The sequence below is a fragment of the Microcaecilia unicolor genome, chromosome 3, assembly GCF_901765095.1.
Source record: "Microcaecilia unicolor chromosome 3, aMicUni1.1, whole genome shotgun sequence".
NCBI classification, from domain to species: Eukaryota; Metazoa; Chordata; class Amphibia; order Gymnophiona; family Siphonopidae; genus Microcaecilia; species Microcaecilia unicolor.
The window spans coordinates 44,879,469-44,897,870 of record NC_044033.1 but is presented as its reverse complement, the minus strand read 5'-3'; the positions used below and the strand labels follow the sequence as shown (position 1 = coordinate 44,897,870).

Sequence of the window (18,402 nt, the reverse complement as noted above, 5' to 3'; positions counted from 1 at the left end):
AGTTGCGTGCTTATATAGGAGAAGCTGGATCCGTAAATTGATTTGTACTTGAGTCCTTTGCAGCTAGGGTAGTGAAGATTTAGGTAAGTTCGATTGTGTTTCTGTTTGGCAGGTCTGTGAGGTCGATCATATATTCAGGGGCTTCGCCATAGATAATTTTGTGGACCAGGGTGCAGATTTTGAAAGTAATACGTTCTTTGATTGGGAGCCAATGCAGTTTTTCTTGGAGGGCTTTTGAATCGTGATTTTCCAAATATAAGCCTGGCTGTGGTGTTTTGAGTGGTCTGTAGTTTCTTTGAGTTGCTCTTTGCATCCTGCATAAATTCCATTGCAGTAGTCTGCATGGCTTAGAATTTAATATATAACATGTTAATGTGCCAGAATTGCTACAGAATTTTTTTTAACTCTTAACCATAGAATGTACCTGTGCATTATTGCAGGAAACTAGCGATTGTTTATGCTATCTATGCTAGATTGTGCTTTGAAAATTTGAACTCTGCTGCAGTCCCCGGTCTCACCTTCCCCCCCACCTCCTCCGTCTGCCATCAGGCCCCCTGCATTCAAATCACAGCGCCTCACCTCCGTGTGAAAGCCCAGCAGCGGCAGATCTCATCCCTTCGGACCTTCCCTCCCTTTGTCCCACCCTCGTCTGATGTTGTTCCCACGAGGGCGGGACACAGGAGGGGGAAAGGCCCGAAGGGAGAGAAGAAGAGGACCTCGGCTGGCGGGGGTTGGGGTCCCCCGCCAGCAAAAGTAGGCGACGGAGAGTTGGCGGCGGCAGGGGGGGGGTCGATTTACTCCTAGCAGGGTCGTCTGCAGGGGGAGGGGGGTCAAAGGTGGTGGTGGCAGCGGGGGTGGGGGGCTCTAGACCCCCCTCCCGCTGAAGTCTGGCTACGCCCCTGGCCAACACAGTCTGTAACATTTATTTTTATTTTATTTATTGCATTTGTATCCCACATTATCCCACCTATTTGCAGGCTCAATGTGGCTTACATAGTTTTGTTAGCATAGTCATTGCAGGTTCAATGTGGTTTACATAGTTTTGTTGACAGTCATTGCAGGATGACATATATTTGATATTGTGCCGAGATTAAGTGAGGGTAGAAGGACGAAGGAAAGGGGCGATTAAGGTAGTTATAGTAGGTGAGCTATCTTGGCTGAGTGGGTTGTCGGGTGGATTAGTGTGGCCGTTAGTTCTCATTGTATGCCTTGTTGAAGAGATATGTTTTCAGGGATCTGCGAAAGATAGTTGTTTCGTTGATTGTTCTCAGGTCTGTGGGCAGTGCATTCCACAGTTTTGTGCCCAGGTACGAGAATGTAGTATCGTGCATCTGCTTGTACTTTAGTCCTTTACAATTGGGGAAGTGTAGGTCGAGGAATTTGCGGGATGCTCTTGTGTTTCTTGGAGGTAGGTCTACGAGATTTAGCATGTAGATTGGGGCATCTGCGTGAATGATTTTGTGTACAATTGTGCAGATCTTGAACGTAATGCGCTCCCTAAGTGGGAGCTAGTGGAGCTTCTCTCTTAAGGGTTTTGCATTTTCATATTTAGTTTTTCCAAATATGAGTCTGGCGGCAGTATTCTGGGCAGTTTGTAGTTTTTTGATAGTTTGTTCTTTGCATCCAGCATATAGTGCGTTGCAGTAGTCCAGATGACTTATTACCATTGACTGTACCAGGGTGCGGAATACGTACCTCGGGAAGAAAGGTTTTACTCTTTTAAGCTTCCACATGGAGTGGAACATCTTTTTCGTTGTATTCTTCACGTGGTCATCAAGGGTGAGGTTTCGATCAATGGTGACTCCAAGAATTTTCAAGTTTTTTGAGATAAGGAGAGAACAGTATGATGTGGTTATGGTAGAGAAGTGTTTTGTGTTATGTTGTGAGGTGAGTACAAGACATTGTGTTTTTTTCTGCATTGTGTTTAGTTGGAATGCATCTGCTCAGGTGTGCATTATTTGGAGGCTTCGGTTGATCTCGTTGGTGATTTCATTTAGATCTTGTTTGAACGGGATGTAGATTGTGACGTCATCTGCATATATGTAGGGGTTGAGGTTTTGATTAGCCAGCAGTTTGGCTAAAGGTATCATCAGGTTGAATAAGGTTGGTGAGAGGGGGAATCCCTGGGGAACTCCACACTCGGGTGTCCATGGGGGTGATCTTTCCGCGTTCGTTGTTACTTGGTAAGATCTTGTGATCAGGAATCCTTTGAACCATTTGAAGACTACCTCCTATTCTGAAGTATTCTAGTATATGTAACAGTATTTCATGGTTAACCATGTCAAAGGCACTGGACATGTCAAATTGTAGAAGGAGTATGTTGTTACCAGTTGCGATTGTTTGTTGAAATGAGTTCATTGCTGACACTAGAACTGTTTCGGTGCTGTGATTTGATCGAAATCCTGATTGAGAATCGTGCAAGATTGGTTATTTAGGTATTCAGTAAGTTGTTTCGTCACTATACCCTCCATGAGTTTAGCTGTAAGTGGAATAGATGCTACTGGGCATCTATTGGTTAGGTCCATTGAGCTTTCCTTAGCATCTTTTGGTAGCAGCGTAAGTAGGATGTTTCCTTTGTCCATGGGGAAGAGCCCATTTTGTAGCCTGTGATTTACGTGGTTCGTGATTTCTGTTTTGAAGTGTTTGGGTGCTGATCTTATTAGATTATTAGGGCAGATGTCTAGTTTGCATTGTGATTTGGCGTATTTTCTGAGCCAATGTGAGAGAGCATTTGATGAGATCGTGTCAAAATGGTCCATGATCGGTCTGGTGGGCATTCCTCGGGTTTTGGGTCTAGACATTCAAGGATATTTATGTAATCTGTTGCATTAGTAGGTATCGTGAGTCGGAGCTTTATGATTTTTTCCTTGAAGTGATTTGCAAGGTTGGTTGCTGATGGGGTATCTGAGTTGTTGGATGTAACCGTGGTAGTTTTTAGAAGATTATTTGAGTGAGAAGAGTTTGTGTGTGTCCTTGTAATTTGGTCCTATTTTGGTTTTGTAATGCGTCCTTTTCGTTTGTCTGATGGAGTACTTGTATTTTCTTTGTAGTTGTTTCCAGTTTTTAAGTGTGTTTTCGTCTTTTTTTTCTTGCTCCACGCTCTTTCTAGTCTTCTGAGCTGTGTTTAGTACTTTCATGAGTGTCCCCTTGCATTCCGTAGATTGCCAAACTAAAATTTCTAGAAAAGACATCCTTTAGCTGTGAAGTGCTTCTGGAGGAATTCCTGTGGCAGAAATTGCACTTTTTACTGTACTCAAGGTTTGTTTTTCTGTTTTGTTTTGTTTTTTTACTTGCTAGTACTCAATGCAAGTGATCAAATTTTAAAATTGTGCAAAATACATTTTGACCTATATTATGTACAGATGTCTTCAGGAGTAATGAGGAAAATGATAGAGATCACCTTTCAGAGTGGGAGGGGTTTGTTTTAAAGGGAAGGTTACTGAATGCTGGCCTCCTGTGCTTCTGTAGCCTGCAGAAGATGGGAGTCTTGCAAATATATTTAGGCAAATTAGGGCAGATTAACCTTTCAGGTTCCCTTTTGCCCCCCCCCCTCCCCCACTCACCTCTCAGCAGCAGCTACACTTCAAAAGATTTGTGAGCCCAGCAGGGACAAAGTACCTGTATGTCATATTTCTAAACTGCTTTGGTTGTACCTCAGAAGAGCAGTATATCAAACGTATGACTCACTATTTTTTCTTAAGTCATCGTCCACTTAGAGGCTGTACTTTGTACAGTGCACTGTCCCTTGCTCAGTAAGTCATGGACTCCCAAAGAGCATAACACATCCTGAAACTTGTGCTTTTGGATGCTCTTCTCCTTAATTTATCATGTAGAAATAGTTGTAGAACACATCCCGTTTTGTAGATAATTTAAGCTGACTGTGCGTTTAGTCTGGCAGTACTGGAACCTGCAGAAGCTCACAATGGGAAGAAATTTTAGTAGTGGCTAGACAGTTGTAAGAACTGTCAGGAGCCCATTTATTTAGTCATTACATCATACCTTTTACATTAGTAGTTGAAGGTGAGTTACAATCAGGCACTGTTAGGTATTCATCCTTGTAGCTGTGGTTAGTAGTACACCTCCATCTGTACAAAAAAAAAACAACCCAATAGAGTACAGAATCTGTACAATAGAGCCTGACTGAAACTAACATTGAAAAGTCAAGTTTGGTAGCATGAATGTGAACCAGTCTGCATCTTACATGGTCATTTTCAGCCAAAACCGAAAACGTGGGCAAAAATTAAAATAACTTTTAACCGAAACCAAAACAGGCAGAAAGGATTTTGGCTCAGTTTTAACACCAAAACCAAAATTCAATCAGTCTGTACTGTGCAATCATCGCCAGTTCATTCCCTGGTCACAGTTTCTTTGGGAAGTGATCACGCTGCTCGTGGTTGAAAATTGCCTCCTGTCTGCATCAGTGCCATGTTTGTGGGTCTCTTTTATCCAGGCTTTGTGCATGATTTGGCACAGATTTGCTCTGGGTTCAAAATGCTTGTGTACTTTGCAGCTGCTGCTTGTATGAGTAGATTTCTTAGGAAAATGTGTATTTTTTTTATATGCAGCCCAGACTGACTACATTCCTTGCCCAAGGCACAAAGTAAACATGCACTTCGAGCTATCTTAAGGAACTAGTTTACCTGTGCAAATTGCTATTGACATCCTGTAAATAGTCCTTATTATGGGTTTGCCTACATTTCTTTTGGATTCCCCTTGGTAACAGTCCCTGCCTGTACAGATATCCAGTTTGTCTGGTTTATAAAACAGGAGGGGTAGCTGCCTATTGGTTAGAGTAGTAGGCTGAGAACTAGGGAAGCCAGGGTTCAAATCCCATTGACACGTTATGAACCTGGGCAAGGCACTTCACCCTCTATTGCCTCAGGTATGAACTCTGGGGACAGGAACGTCCCCACTGTACCTGAATGTAACTCATCTTGAGGTATTACTGAAAGGTGTGAGCTAAAATAAAAACAAACAAACAAAAAAGCTAATGTAGTTTTAAATGCAGATGCTTAATATCACTAGACATCAATATTAGCCAACAGAATGTAGACTACTACTACTACTACTAGTTATAATTTCTATAGCGCTACAAGGCATACGCAGCGCTGTACACCATACACAAAAAGACAGTCCCTGCGCAAAGAGCTTACAATCTAGATAAGACAGGCAGATAGAACAATTAAGGGTAAGGGAATAAAGAGGTGAGGATAAAAGGACAGGGCAAGTGAGCAGTGGTAAAGAGGTGGGCTTTAACTTTGGACTTGAAAATGGCCAAAGAGGGGGCTAGACGCACAGTCACAAGTACATGCTGTTGACAGCCTGTGCTGCAAGTCTGAAGGCGCTCTACTACTTTTACTACCCTTGATGCAGCCTTTGGGTGAAACGTCGCCATGACAGGTCACTGTGTCAATAAAGCTGTGGTGTGTAACTTGTGATCCATCTTGTTTAGGGTATACATATCTGTAATACTTGATTTCCTGTGGACAGAAGAGCCCTCAAATACTCTGTGACAGACCACTAGCAGCCATAATATTGATAAAAGTCACTGATGCTACAACAGCTGTCTGGCTGAATCAGCAGATATTTATGGTTCTCTTGACATAAATATATATATATATATATATAAATAAAGATTCAATGTCTTTAAAAACTGCATGTGACTCTGGAGGGATAGAAAATCTTTAAATGATCCTTCTGTGTGGCATTGTTCCTTCTGCTGCTTTGGATGCTGAAATGAACTTAGTAATGTGATAGGTAGCAGCAGGCAAAGCCTAAAATGATCTGTACGTCATAGAGGTGGTGTTTTCCTATTATAAAGAATTCAGCTACAGTCTCGGCAGTTGTAACGGTTCCAGTGTTCATCTCCGGAATGATCTTTGGGGTTCACTTTTGCAGTTTCTGCCACATTTGAGAATCAGCTATTTGTCACCTTCTTCACAGATGTAGGAGCTAACACGATTCAGTTGTTCTTCCAGCTGCTGAGCAAGTAAACCAAGATGGTGGACAAATCAAAGGGCAATTTATCATGCTAGTTCTTTGTTTTGATTTTGTTCATTTAATATGTTGGACAATTACTATTACCCTTCTAAAGCTCGTGCTTTAGTCTTTGCTCCATGTACTTATGAGCCCAAGTAGTGCTCACATCCCTCTGGCTCTGCTCACTGCACTTAGACTGAACACACAGCACACAGGTAATAAATACTGTCTTATGCTGGCCTTATTGTTCCTGTACTTATGTCCTTAAAGTCACATACAATTTATTTTTTATATAGTTAGTATTCATTAGTGTTCCTCAAATTCAAGTGATCCTTGAGTAACTCATTCCTCAGGAGCCAACTTTCCAAAATAATGTGTTAAACCCAGTGAAAATGGCCACTCCCTGGATAGTCAGTTTGTTTAATATTGGGGGTGCTCAAGCATCTACAGAGCCAACTCCTTTGACTCATTCTGTTTCTGGAGCCACTGATTGGTACCTAACTCTCCAAAGAGCATCACTGTCCAGTTGTTAAAAGAAATTGTACGATGTGATACCCACCAGCAAGCCTTCTCAGGAGTAGCCCCCACACTCTGGAACTCGCTCCAAGAGGGGTTGTGTTTAACTCATGACTACCTCTGTTTCAGGAAAGTGAAAGCCTGGCTCTTCTCTCAAACCTTTAATACAAGTAGTGATTGACTATATATCACTTTGCACCTGGACTAGCTTGCTACACACACTATAACTCAGACCAGTTCCTTATCTTGTTTTACTGTACAAAGAACTTGCCTTTAGTTTAGTCTCCCATGTATTTATCCCAACTTTGTACCACCCATCTTGTCCCCATCTGTATATCTTAACTTGGCCCCTCGGCTAACATGGTAAGCTGTATTGTAGAAAAGCATTAGCAGCATATCCTGTTGTTTGAATCTTCTAATGCATGCTTCGTTAGTATTATGCTGACATCGTATTATATCTGTGTTTGAATTTGTGTTGTTCAACGTGTATATGTTTGATGCCGTTAGTCCTATTAGGTTTTAATTTGCTGTTTTCAAGTTTACCTCATTTATTGTATTTGTTTATATTTGGTCATTTTATTATGCTATTAAAATTGTTTGTTAAACTGTACTTGATTTACACTGCTTTGGGTGAATCTCTTCATAAAGGCGGTTGTTAAATCCCAATAGATAAAGTATGTGTGAAATACATTCTGAGATCAGTAAAAATAATCAACAAATACATTTGAATTTATTCGCATTTATCTTTCACATATGCCTCAGGAGTACTTAACTGACAGTTTTTTGACTTGTTCCCCCTGCTTTCAGAAGATCATTTTAAATCTCATGTGAACAAGTACCAAGCTGGTTGGTTCATTTGTGCAGAACCAGTTAAGGACTCTTAGCATTATCCCAGAATACAAGTTGAACCCAATCTGGAACCAAAATGGAAAAAATGTAGTGGTTTGAGTTAATAAACCATTATTAGCTGATATAGCTGGGAAATACGTGGTGGTCAGAGTGATGTGTAAAGAATGGTCACCTCTTAAAATGGAGACTGCAGAATTGCAGTGTGCATTCCTTACTCTTGAAATTATACTGTCTTATAGCAGTATTCTGCTTCTGGAAGAATAACTGGGCTTGTACAAATCTGAATTGTGCTAGTTTGCACTACATTGTACAAATTAAATGAGCAAAAGCCTTTATCTACAGGAGTACTCGGCATGGTCCACGTCGGATGATATCTAGCAGCATAGTCCTTATGTACTAGATGTGTTTACGATGAGGGGGGGGGGCTCTTATTTTGTCTTCGTATTCTAATGCACTGAACCTGGAAACCTTTACTGTTCTGACTGAACCTTGTGTGCACCCTTGGGATTTTTCAACACTCGGGGGCCTTAGTTTTATTAACAGTGATGACTGAGGTCAGAGAATAATGTATTTTCTTTTCCTTCTAGTTTGCAGTGTTGATGTGGATCATGACGTATGTTGGTGCCTTGTTCAATGGTCTGACATTAATGATTTTGGGTAAGTCTTCAAAAGCTTTAACTGAAACTTGTCATAAAATTCACTTGGGTTAGGTCTGACTCAAGTATGACATAGAGTTCATTGGTTTTAATTTGAGGTTTGTATATATGAGAAAAATCAATATCAAAAACACCAAATCCCAGTTGGAGAGACAATAAAGCTAAGTCAAAGAGTCAATCCCTAATATAATAAAGTAACAGATGCCTAAAGGATACGCTTATACTCTGCAAAATCTACTATAATAAAACTCACCCTCAACGTTCTGAGGACACTGACGTCAGTGAAGCCAAGCCCTGACTTCCTTCAAAAAGGTTCCAAGGTTCGTGGTGGTGAAGCCACCAAAATCGCTCCGGGCCCCGCCCTCGAGGGCGGAGCAATGGCAGAACAACGAACGGGTTGGCAGGGAGGGAGGCGGAGGGGGGTGGGACATTGCTCCGGGCCCCGCCCTCGTGTCAAACGTCATGACGGGGGCGGAGCAATGGCAGAACAACGAAGGGGTTGGCCAGGGAGGGGAGGGGGTGTTGGCGACGAAAACCTTGCTAGCGCCCGTTTCATTTGCTCTGAAACAGGCCTCTTTTACTAGTTATATCGTAAAAGAAAGGTGTATAATTTGAAGGGGGCAAAGAGTTTAGTATAGTCTGACCTTTCAGCCGAGCTCAATTTAAATGAGACTAGCCGAACTGTGTGGTATTGTACTGGTTTATAGAACTGCTGGAAGGAGAAGTCAAGATGACTTTGAAGTCCTTTAGTAATTGTTTTATTAAGTAACTAATAAAAGCTGTTTTGAGATGTGGAAAGAATTGCCTTGAGCTGGAAAGAATAGCTTGATTCTTTGGCGGTAGAGAGTAGCAGGTATGCTGCGTTTGATATTTTGCCAGCTAATGAGAATAAAACATCCTCTGGCAATTCTCCTGATCTCTGGTGTCGTCTTATATGACACATACAAACAACCCCCACCCCCCACACAGAAAATCAGCAGAGGGCCATAAGACCCACTAATGGTTTGTAACAAAAGGTGGAAGAAATATATAGAATACAAACCACTGGACTCCATTAAGATGGAAACAGCCTACATGTTCAGTGGATGCCTTCAGCTGCTTATGTGAGGCTGTTCTGTGGGGAATGCAGATTTAGCTTCTGTGGTGGTCTGACAGAGGCAGCATTCATATCTGCCATTGTTGCTCAGAGGTTGCTTACTGGCCATGGTACTCATTTACTGGATTCAAGAGGATTCTGGATGAATGACTGCAGGCCAACAATACTATAGCCAGTAGAAGTAGATTGCAGTTGTGCTAGAATCTCAAATGAGCAGAAACCAAAATGCTGGCGCAAGGGAGGCCAAAAATGGCTGGAAATATTTGTAGACTGGAAGCAAAGGACAAATTTAATCTTTGTATAATGCAACCAGGCATACATAGTGCTGTACAGACACATGAGACAGGCCCTGCTTTTTGGAACTTGGTTTAGTTAAAATGGATAAACTGCAAGGTAAGTGAGGTCATTATTGGGATGCTTAGAGGTGGGATTAAGTGAGGTCAAAGTAACTTGAGCTGCAAGGAGGAAGGCACTGTGAAGGGTCTGTATAAGAAACTAGACAGATGGGTCTCAAGCCCTTTTGAAAATGTTGGAGCAATATTATATCCTGACATGACTGCAGACCTACCAGCACTTCAAGCTGGCTTTTTAGTTTTAAACAGTCCCAAGTGGGGTTCTGCAGCTGAGGACAAGCCAGGAATGTCAATGGATTCTGTGCCTTGCGTAATCAAATATTTTAGATAATGTAAGTTTGGGATTTGTGTTGGAAATGGAATGCCATATACAAATGTTACAACAGACATCTGTAAATTAGGTTTTGATACATTGAAAACTACATACAACTTTTTTTTGTTTGTTTCCTTAGCTCTGATTTCACTTTTCAGTATTCCAGTTATTTATGAAAGACACCAGGTAAGAAATTTTAAAAACTGGGTTAATGTGATGTATTTAAATTCCCAAATATAAGTAACCCTTTGAGGTGTTCTGCCCAGACTTTTCTGTGGTTTGGCAAAAGAGTTGGAACTTCTGTGTACAAGGGTTCACCTACAGATGAGACTTTGCATTTTTCTTATAATTAGAAGAAATACAGCGCTAAGGGTTTGTGAACCTCTTAGAACGGTCTGCATTTTGTAGTTTGTACTAAAGACATGATTACATCCTAACCTGAACCCCCATTGTGTCCTTGTGTGGAAAAAGTATGTGAACCCTTTGTTCAGTAGCTAGTGATACTTTGAGCAGCAATAACTTCAACTAACCTTTTTCTGTAACCCTTGTTCAGTTTCTTATATTGTTCTTGGAATTTCGGCCATACAGAACTGGTTCAATTCAGCTTTTCTCAACACTATTTCCAAAACCATTTTTGGGACCCTATGTCCATTTCACGGAGAGGGCCACATTTCTTTCCAAATGCTGTACTGTTTTGTAGCTAAAGATTTTGATAACTAGACTATCTGGTAGTTTATGGACAGTAAGGAATTGCTTATTACAGAGCTCCTATACTGGGCTGGTTTTAGAGACCCATTTTGGTAATGACTTCACAGGACACTGAACTCAAATTTTTGCCTTGTTTTCACTTAATAAAGTAAGTTTGTACAACTCCAAAGCTTCTCATTTGTTCTGGGTTTTGATTGTTTTCAGTAAACCAGGGGCGTAGCCAGACTTCGGTGGGAGGGGGGTCCAGAGCCCAAGTTGAGGGGGCACATTTTAGCCCCCCCCCCCCACTCCCGCCGCCAGCCCTCCGCCGCCGTCGCCTACCTTTGCTGGCGGGAGACCCCAACCCCCACAAGCCGAGGTCCTCTTCTTCCTTCGTTCTGTTTCTGAGTCTGACGTCCTGTACGTACAACGTGCAGGACGTCAGACTCAGAAACAGAACGAAGGAAGAAGACCTTGGCTGGCGGGGGTTGGGGTCCCCCGCCAGCAAAGGTAGGCGATGGCGGTTTGATGGTGGGAGGGGGGTTGAGAGGGTCGTCAGCAAGGGGGTCCAGGGCCAAATCTATGGGGGCCTAGTCCCCCGTAGCCCCACATAGCTATGCCTCTGCAGTAAACCCTCACTTAGGATTATTCTTGGGAATAGCATCGCTCCTTGTTATATAGACAACTTTGATTTCTTAAGGCAAAAGAGTGAACACTTTCACAGTGAGACCTTGGTGCACTTTGCTATTTAAAGGTGGTCACATTGGTGTCTGAAGACAATGCTGAGAGAAATCTGAGCAGCCTTTGCAGTAATAAGAGCCAGATTAAGACCTGGAATTTTCAGGTCCATGTGAATTCCAGACACCCTTGTTCACTGCTAGTACTTAACTGTGCACTTTTGGGTTCAAAAGATCATAAGTGATGTGCTGTAGTTTTCATGTATTGTATTGTATTGTAAATTGTTTATCCCTATATGACATAGCAATGGAATAAATATAGAGCATTTCCATTCATAGTACAACTTTAAAACAATTTAAGTGTGAAGTTTAAAAAAAAAATAGAAAATGGCATGTGGGGAGGGTGGTAGACTTGTACCAGTCATCAGTTACACCTAAAGACAAAGGTTGGGGGAGGGAGTTAACCTGTATGTAGTCACAGCAACAACCCTGGCTGCCTTGATGGGCTGTGCTGGCCTTTATCTGCTGTCATTTGCTATGTTATTGAGGGGCCCTTTTACGAAGCAGCAGTAAGCCCAACGTGCGCTTTACCACCCGCTAAAAGGGAAGTACCGCCAGGCTACCGCAGTAGTTCCCTCCCCCAGCATGTACCAGTTCCGCACGCTGCCAGGTTAGCGCCGGAGCCCTTGGCGGTAAGTGCTCTCCCCCCCCCCCCACCCCCAATGGCCATGCGGCAAGTGGTTCACTTGCTGCACGGCCATTTCTTTAGGAAAAGAGAAACCTGCTTTTTACCCATTGCAGTAAAAGGGGGCCTCTGCGTGTGTCAAAAACACACGCCAGCAGAGGCCCCCTTTTGCCACAGCTTCGTAAAAGGACCCCTGTGTATTTGGTATAGTGGTCTGACTTTTAACTGTTTGTTTCCTAGGCACAAATTGATCACTACTTAGAACTTGTAAACAAGAATATTAAAAATGGTATTGCCAAGTAAGTATTCCACATTTCTGTTTTATACAATTTTTGTATTGCTTACCTGAAAAGTACATATAAGTGGGTGGTGCCACTGAATTGCTCACTTTTGGTCATCTGTGACTAAAACTTGTCTTTTTCTTACCATTCTAACCATCTAGTCCACTGTATCCCAGAACTAATGGTGAGAATTTTTTCTTTGACAATCCATTCTGAATGAGCACAAGTCGTTTTTTTATAACCGATTTTATAACATGTTGGTTATACAGCAAGCGTACATGGGGTTTGCGATTAAAATGTGCTGGACAGAAACAAGATTTTGCCTTGGTTCTGTCTTCCTCCCGGGATCCACACTGTTGTCCCTCCTGTCTTCTGATGTGCAGATCTAGGATGTTTATGCTGTGGGCCTGTTTCTTTTTTTTTAAATTATCTATTTATTGATTTTTCATTACATTTATATCATAAACATAAATGGCATTACAAAAGTCTAATTTTCATAGACATATATCAGAAGAGGAAAAGGAAAAAACAATATATTATATTAGACCACAAATTATTGATCCAAGATATAGGTACATATATAAACACCAAAAATGAAGTGGTAACCCACCTCAATCTACCAAAATACAAATAAATCTTAATCAGGAAAGGGCAAGGACTCAAGTCAGGGCAGCCGATAAATACAATTCAAGTTAACGCCAGATTACTCCTTACTAGCTATAAATATTTTAAGTTTTTTTTTCCAGGTTCGAAAAAAATATAATTAGTGGATTGTAAGGAAATATAACATTTACATGGAAACTTAAGATTAAAGGTCCCACCTAATTGTAGGACTCTTGCTTTTAATAGTAGAAAATCTTTCCTTTTTCTTTGTGTCTCTCGAGAGAGATCAGGAAAAACCTGAATTTTCGAACCCAGAAAAGGTGTGGAGATATGAGTGTGGGCCTGTTTTACCTGCAGTTGGTAACAAAAGAACATGCAGTTGGGCCAGTGGTCCTTGCACTGCTGAAGCCTATCCAAAATGATGTTTCATGAGCCTGACAGAAGACCACATTGGCTCTTGAAAGAGTCTGTAGAATACTATAGTAAAAATTGCAGAACTTGTTGGGAATACTGGAAGATTGTTTGCTGAGGTGCATTTCTTCCCTGCTGGGTGTAAACCCTTCTCCACCCCCTATGAAACACTCAACGGTAATATTGCCTACCCTGCCCTGGTGCAGTCGTCACTTGCCTCCCGTCTCCCTCGCTGCTGCAGCTTACTATATTCTGCCTCCAGTTCTATTCTATTCTATATACAATTTATATTCTGCTATATCTCCACTGGATTCATTGCAGATTACAATAAAAAAAGAAATATTTCAACCAAACAGAATTACAAAATAACTCATTAAAATAGAATAAACTAAATTAAACTTATTCTACGTCTGAAAATAATTCTTTAGCCGTTTCCTAAATAAAACAAACAGGACTAAATAGATCTAATATGATAAGGAATTTTATTCCAAACTTTTTCTTCTAAAAATTGGAACAAATTACTCAACTTTTAAACCTAACTCCTCGAAAATTTGGAAACAGTAAGGTATTAGAATGTATAAAACGAGAAGCGCACTACACAGACAATATAATCAAATATTTAGATAAACAAGCTGAATTTTGACCTATTAACTTCAAATTGGCTTACATGGTTTTTGAAACTAACACGCAAATGAACTCTGAAGCCAGTGCAGTTTTTTAAAAAGAGGAGTCACTCTCTCAGATCTATTAACTCTAAATCAATCTGACAGCCATATTCTGAAGAAGTTGCAGTCTTCATAAAGCTTAAATGTAAGCCCCCCCCCCCCCCTCCCTATAGGGAGTTACAATAATCAAGGTATGGTAAAAGGACAGCCTGGGCTAGACTCTTAAAACTTTCCATGCTCAGACTTGACTGAATTGCTGTAAGTTGGCGCAAACTAAAATTAAAATATTTTTACAAGAGCAGTAATGTGATCTTGAAAAGATCATCTCCAAGTCCAATATTACACTCAAAACCTTGGACTTTTTCGTAAAGTATCATATTCAGTATCAAAATTCTGCCTAATTTTCTCTACTTTAGTCTGAAAAAATGAGGCCAAATTGTCTGCAGACAGTTGTACAACCTGAGATGAGGAAGTTACAGTATTCACATTAGTTAATGTATTAAACATTCAGAATAGTTCTTTAGAGGAGTTACCTGCTGCTGTACTTGTAAATCAAACAAAAAAAAAATAAATTTAGCTAAAGAGACTGCAGTCTTACAATCTTTGGCATGTGAATATTAACTATAATGAAGCTTATCCCTAGTCTTCCTCCATCATCTTTGTAATCCTCTACAAGTTTTCTTCTGAAGGGCTAAAGATTCATTATAGCAATCTTAACAGATTTTAATTTCCTTAGTGTCTGCAGCAGATGAATCCAGGAACTGGTGGGTTGTATCAGTGTACCAGCAGGTGGAGGTAGCCAAACTGAAGGCAGTGATACCAAGCTCCAGGATTTGTTGGCCCTTGGGGGTCTCCTGGGCTTGTTTGCCAATTGAGACTGGGTATTTGGCTGGTGCCATCTTTGGGGGCATACCTGGGAGTCCAGGTCCCTTCCTCACCCCCACTTTACCCCTTCTCCCAGTGTCTGGCAGGCTTTTCTGTAGTTGTGCTTCCTTCCTAACAAAAAGAAGCGCTAGTTCAGTGTAAAAGAAAAGAAAAGACGGCAGTGAAGAGCTCTGGTAGCCATATGTTGCAGCCAAAGTAACAGCCAGCATCCCATATCACATGCTTTACCTTCTCTACTTGTAAATAGAGGAATCTGGTCCATTGTGTCTCTCCCTTATCATCCCCTCTGAGTTTAAAATTTGGAAGACTGGGGGCTTCAGTGTTTCCTTAGTGGTTCATTTGGCCATGAGTCCTCTGACCACACTGTCTGGTTTGCAGAGGTTGGAGTGCCATGCAGGCTTTTTTTTTTTTTTTTTTTAATAATGTAGGTGTGCCTTGGGCTTAAAGGTTGAGAACTGCTGTTCTGGTTCAATCTGCTTGGCTGAGGACTCTCACTGCAATGGTCAGATTAAGTGCAGTGGGTCAAGGGCGGGAGAAGAGTTCTATATGAGTGTGGGGGGGGGGGGGGGGGAGGGATGACAGTTTGCTGGGTGGCTGTGAATTAGGGTACTTATGGTGCTAGCTCCCAACACTTGTTTCTGACAAGTGGAAGACCAGAGGAATAGAAAAAAACATCTTGGGTTAAAAAAAAAAAGCCTGCAAAACTCCTGTAAATGTAATGTAATTAGATCTTCTCTTATATCCGTCAAGTGCAGATAAACCCCCATTTGGACAGCTTTTAGTAGACAAACAGCTTGGTGTGTCTTCTTTACCAAATTACCAATATCCCTTTTGAGAGTGGTTACCAAATACTTCCATGAGTCCAGGTGACTCATTTTATATGCCAGTGTGGACAGCAGAAGTGCAAAATGTCAGTTCCCGACACTGCATAAAGGTTTTGGCAAGGCAGGGTGCTATGATTGTAATTCTTATTTTCCTGGATCTCTTAAGAACTGCTAAATAATGATCTCAGATTTTATGTTTAAATTATTTTTATTAAACAAGTCACATACATGTACACCCTTCACTTGCATTTGTTTGCATCGATTCATTACACATAAACCCCCCCATGTTTCTCAGTGAAGTTTACAACAATATTTTAAAGTGTTTCTCCCCTTTTCCACCCCTCCCTCCTCCTATTATACCTCCCTCCAAACCCTATCTCAGATTTTAAAATTCACTTTTTTTGTTTCCATTAGGATTCAAGCTAAAATTCCTGGACTAAAGCGCAAAGCTGAATAAAACGCCTGCAATATAGTCTCTCCATCGGGAGCGCAGGATTACAGCAGGAGCATTCATTCGTGTTACTGGGGAGGGTCAGGGGAAACCAAACCTTGACGTTGCAGTGCAGTTTCACAGATCCTTATTTTTTAGCAATGCAGTGACTGAGAGGGAAAAATCTGTTTTGACTGCCATCTGTTTTTCATCATCTTAAAAGCATTGTAAGCTGCTATGTATGGATTTAAAACTAATTTTTGTTTGTCCTGTGTGAAGCACTGGTAAATGCGAAAGGTTTTTGAGCGCTGTACATTAATGCTTCATCCGAGGGGGTAGTCTTTACTGCATTTTTTAAAAGAGAAATTGTAGACCAGGAGGCAGTGAGGATAATTCTCAGTTTTGTGCACTGTGTATGTGGTCTGTGAGCAGAGATTTGATGCAGATTTTGATATGAAATGTTTAGAAGATTGTACCGTTCAAGCAAGAGTGAAAAAAGACCTTGTTTTTGTTTGGTATGAGTGTAGCTGTATTGTGATTTTACTGTGTTATCAATTGCCAATATTATATAGTGTTTCACAAAGCTTGGATCCTTTCAGCTGCTCCACAGTGCTTGATGTCATACAATTGACAGGTTTTATGAATAGCAATGTAGCACACAAGCTTGAAAATGGGAAAAAAAATCTATTTCTAAAAACACTAGTATCTGTTGAAAACAATGTAAACTCTGCAACCTACACTTCATTGCACACAGTTGATTACTTCACCTTTTGATAATCTGTGGACAGAATATCTAATACTGCAAATGTTTGGAAATTTCCAAAATTGTAATGCAAGAAATTTGAAGTAAAAATACACCTGCAGTTAAAGCTATGCTGAACTAAGCCTGAAATGCATTGTGAAAGTAAACATTCAATATCAATAAAGCTTATAGACCTAACAGATTTTGGTATGTGTGGTTTGTGGGGGGGGGGGATGGGAGAGGGATATCAGTGAATCTAACAATTGAATTCATTAGTACAATGATTGTCAAGCCAGTCAAGTTTTCAGAATATCCAGAATGAATATGCATGAGAGAGTTTGCATGCACTGCCTCTTTGGTGTGCATATTCCTTGCAGATATTTTAAAAACTCAAATGGCTTGGGGTGTCTTGAGGACTGGGTCGCGAGCCACTGCATTAGACATAGAAACATACTTATCGAATATGTAGTGCAACATGGTGTATACAGAATGATCATGGTTTCCTTATTGTAGCAGCAGATGAATCCAGAAACTGATGGGTTGTGTCCATCTACCAGCAGGTGCAGATAGAGATGACTGAACTGAACTCAGCCTTATAGGACAGCCAGCATCTCCCTCATTTAGTATATCTCTATCTCCAGCAGGTGGTGGATAGATTCACACCAGCTCCTGGATTCTTCTGCTTGGGGAGCTCCTGTCCTAGCTTGGCTAGCTCAGTTGAGCCAAGGGGTGATTAGTTGAGTGGTGTGATCTTTGAGGGGTATGTCTGGTGGTCTCGGGTACCTAGCCCACCTGTGTTCCCCTTCCCTCAGTGTCCATTGCCTATTTTGTACCTGACCCTCATAGGTTACCAAAATACTACTGGTACATCGATGACATTTTTATGATTTGGACTGAGGGGGAAGAAACTCTGAAACAATTTTACAATTCCTTCAATACATACCACCCTACAATCGGATTCAAAATTGACTACTCCCCAGAAAAAGTCAATTTTTTGGACACCACAGTCTCGATCAGTGATGGATATATACAAACATCCATATACAAGAAACTCACAGACAAATGCAGCTACCTCCACAACTCCAGCTTCCACCCTTCACATACAAAAAGATCCATTATTTACTGCCAAGCCACAAGATACCACCGTATCTGCTCTGACCCAGGGGACAGAGACAGACACCTTGAAATCCTGACTGCATCCTTCGAACAGAGAGGCTACAACCACAAAATAGTCTCCAAGAATATTGCCTCCTCCCTCAAAACACCCATGGAAAATCTGTTACAGTACAAAGAAAAAAAAAGCCACAGACAGAATCCCCCTTATAGTGACATACAACCCAGAGCTGGAAAAATTAAGAAAAAATCATAAAAGATCTGCAGCCTCTGCTCCAGGAGAATGAATTACTGAAAGATATTTCCATCTCTACCAGTGCTGGCCTTCCGACAGCCACCCAACTTAAAACACAAGCTAATTAGAAGTAAGCTCCCAACACAGACTCAAAAAGAAAAGAATGGCACACACCCTTGCAATATATCCAGCTGCAAACTATGCCAAAACATTTCACAGGACCCCACGGTCATTGACAAAGGAAAAATATTCAGCATTAAGGAATCTTTCACGTGCTCATCTTCTAATGTAGTATATATCATTCAGTGTAAAAAATGCAACGAAGGCTGCTATATTGGAGAAACAAGTCAGATGCTAAAGAGATTTAATTTACATAGACATCACATGAAAAATGCCAGTGCC

The 18,402-nt window shown here is 41.1% G+C and overlaps 1 protein-coding gene across 5 annotated transcripts in view; it reads left to right on the top strand.

The window, feature by feature from the left end:
• Nucleotides 1-16,850, top strand: part of RTN4 (reticulon 4) — a 150,949-nt gene extending 134,099 nt beyond the window's left edge. For all 5 annotated transcript variants that reach the window (XM_030195851.1, XM_030195850.1, XM_030195852.1 and 2 more), the window contains 4 exons: nt 7,932-8,001; nt 9,902-9,948; nt 12,052-12,110; nt 15,895-16,850. In XM_030195851.1, coding sequence (XP_030051711.1) covers nt 7,932-8,001; nt 9,902-9,948; nt 12,052-12,110; nt 15,895-15,937 — 219 coding nt within the window. In that variant the 3' untranslated portion in view covers nt 15,938-16,850. The remainder of the gene's footprint in view (nt 1-7,931; nt 8,002-9,901; nt 9,949-12,051; nt 12,111-15,894) is intronic.
• Nucleotides 16,851-18,402: the final 1,552 nt, after the last annotated feature.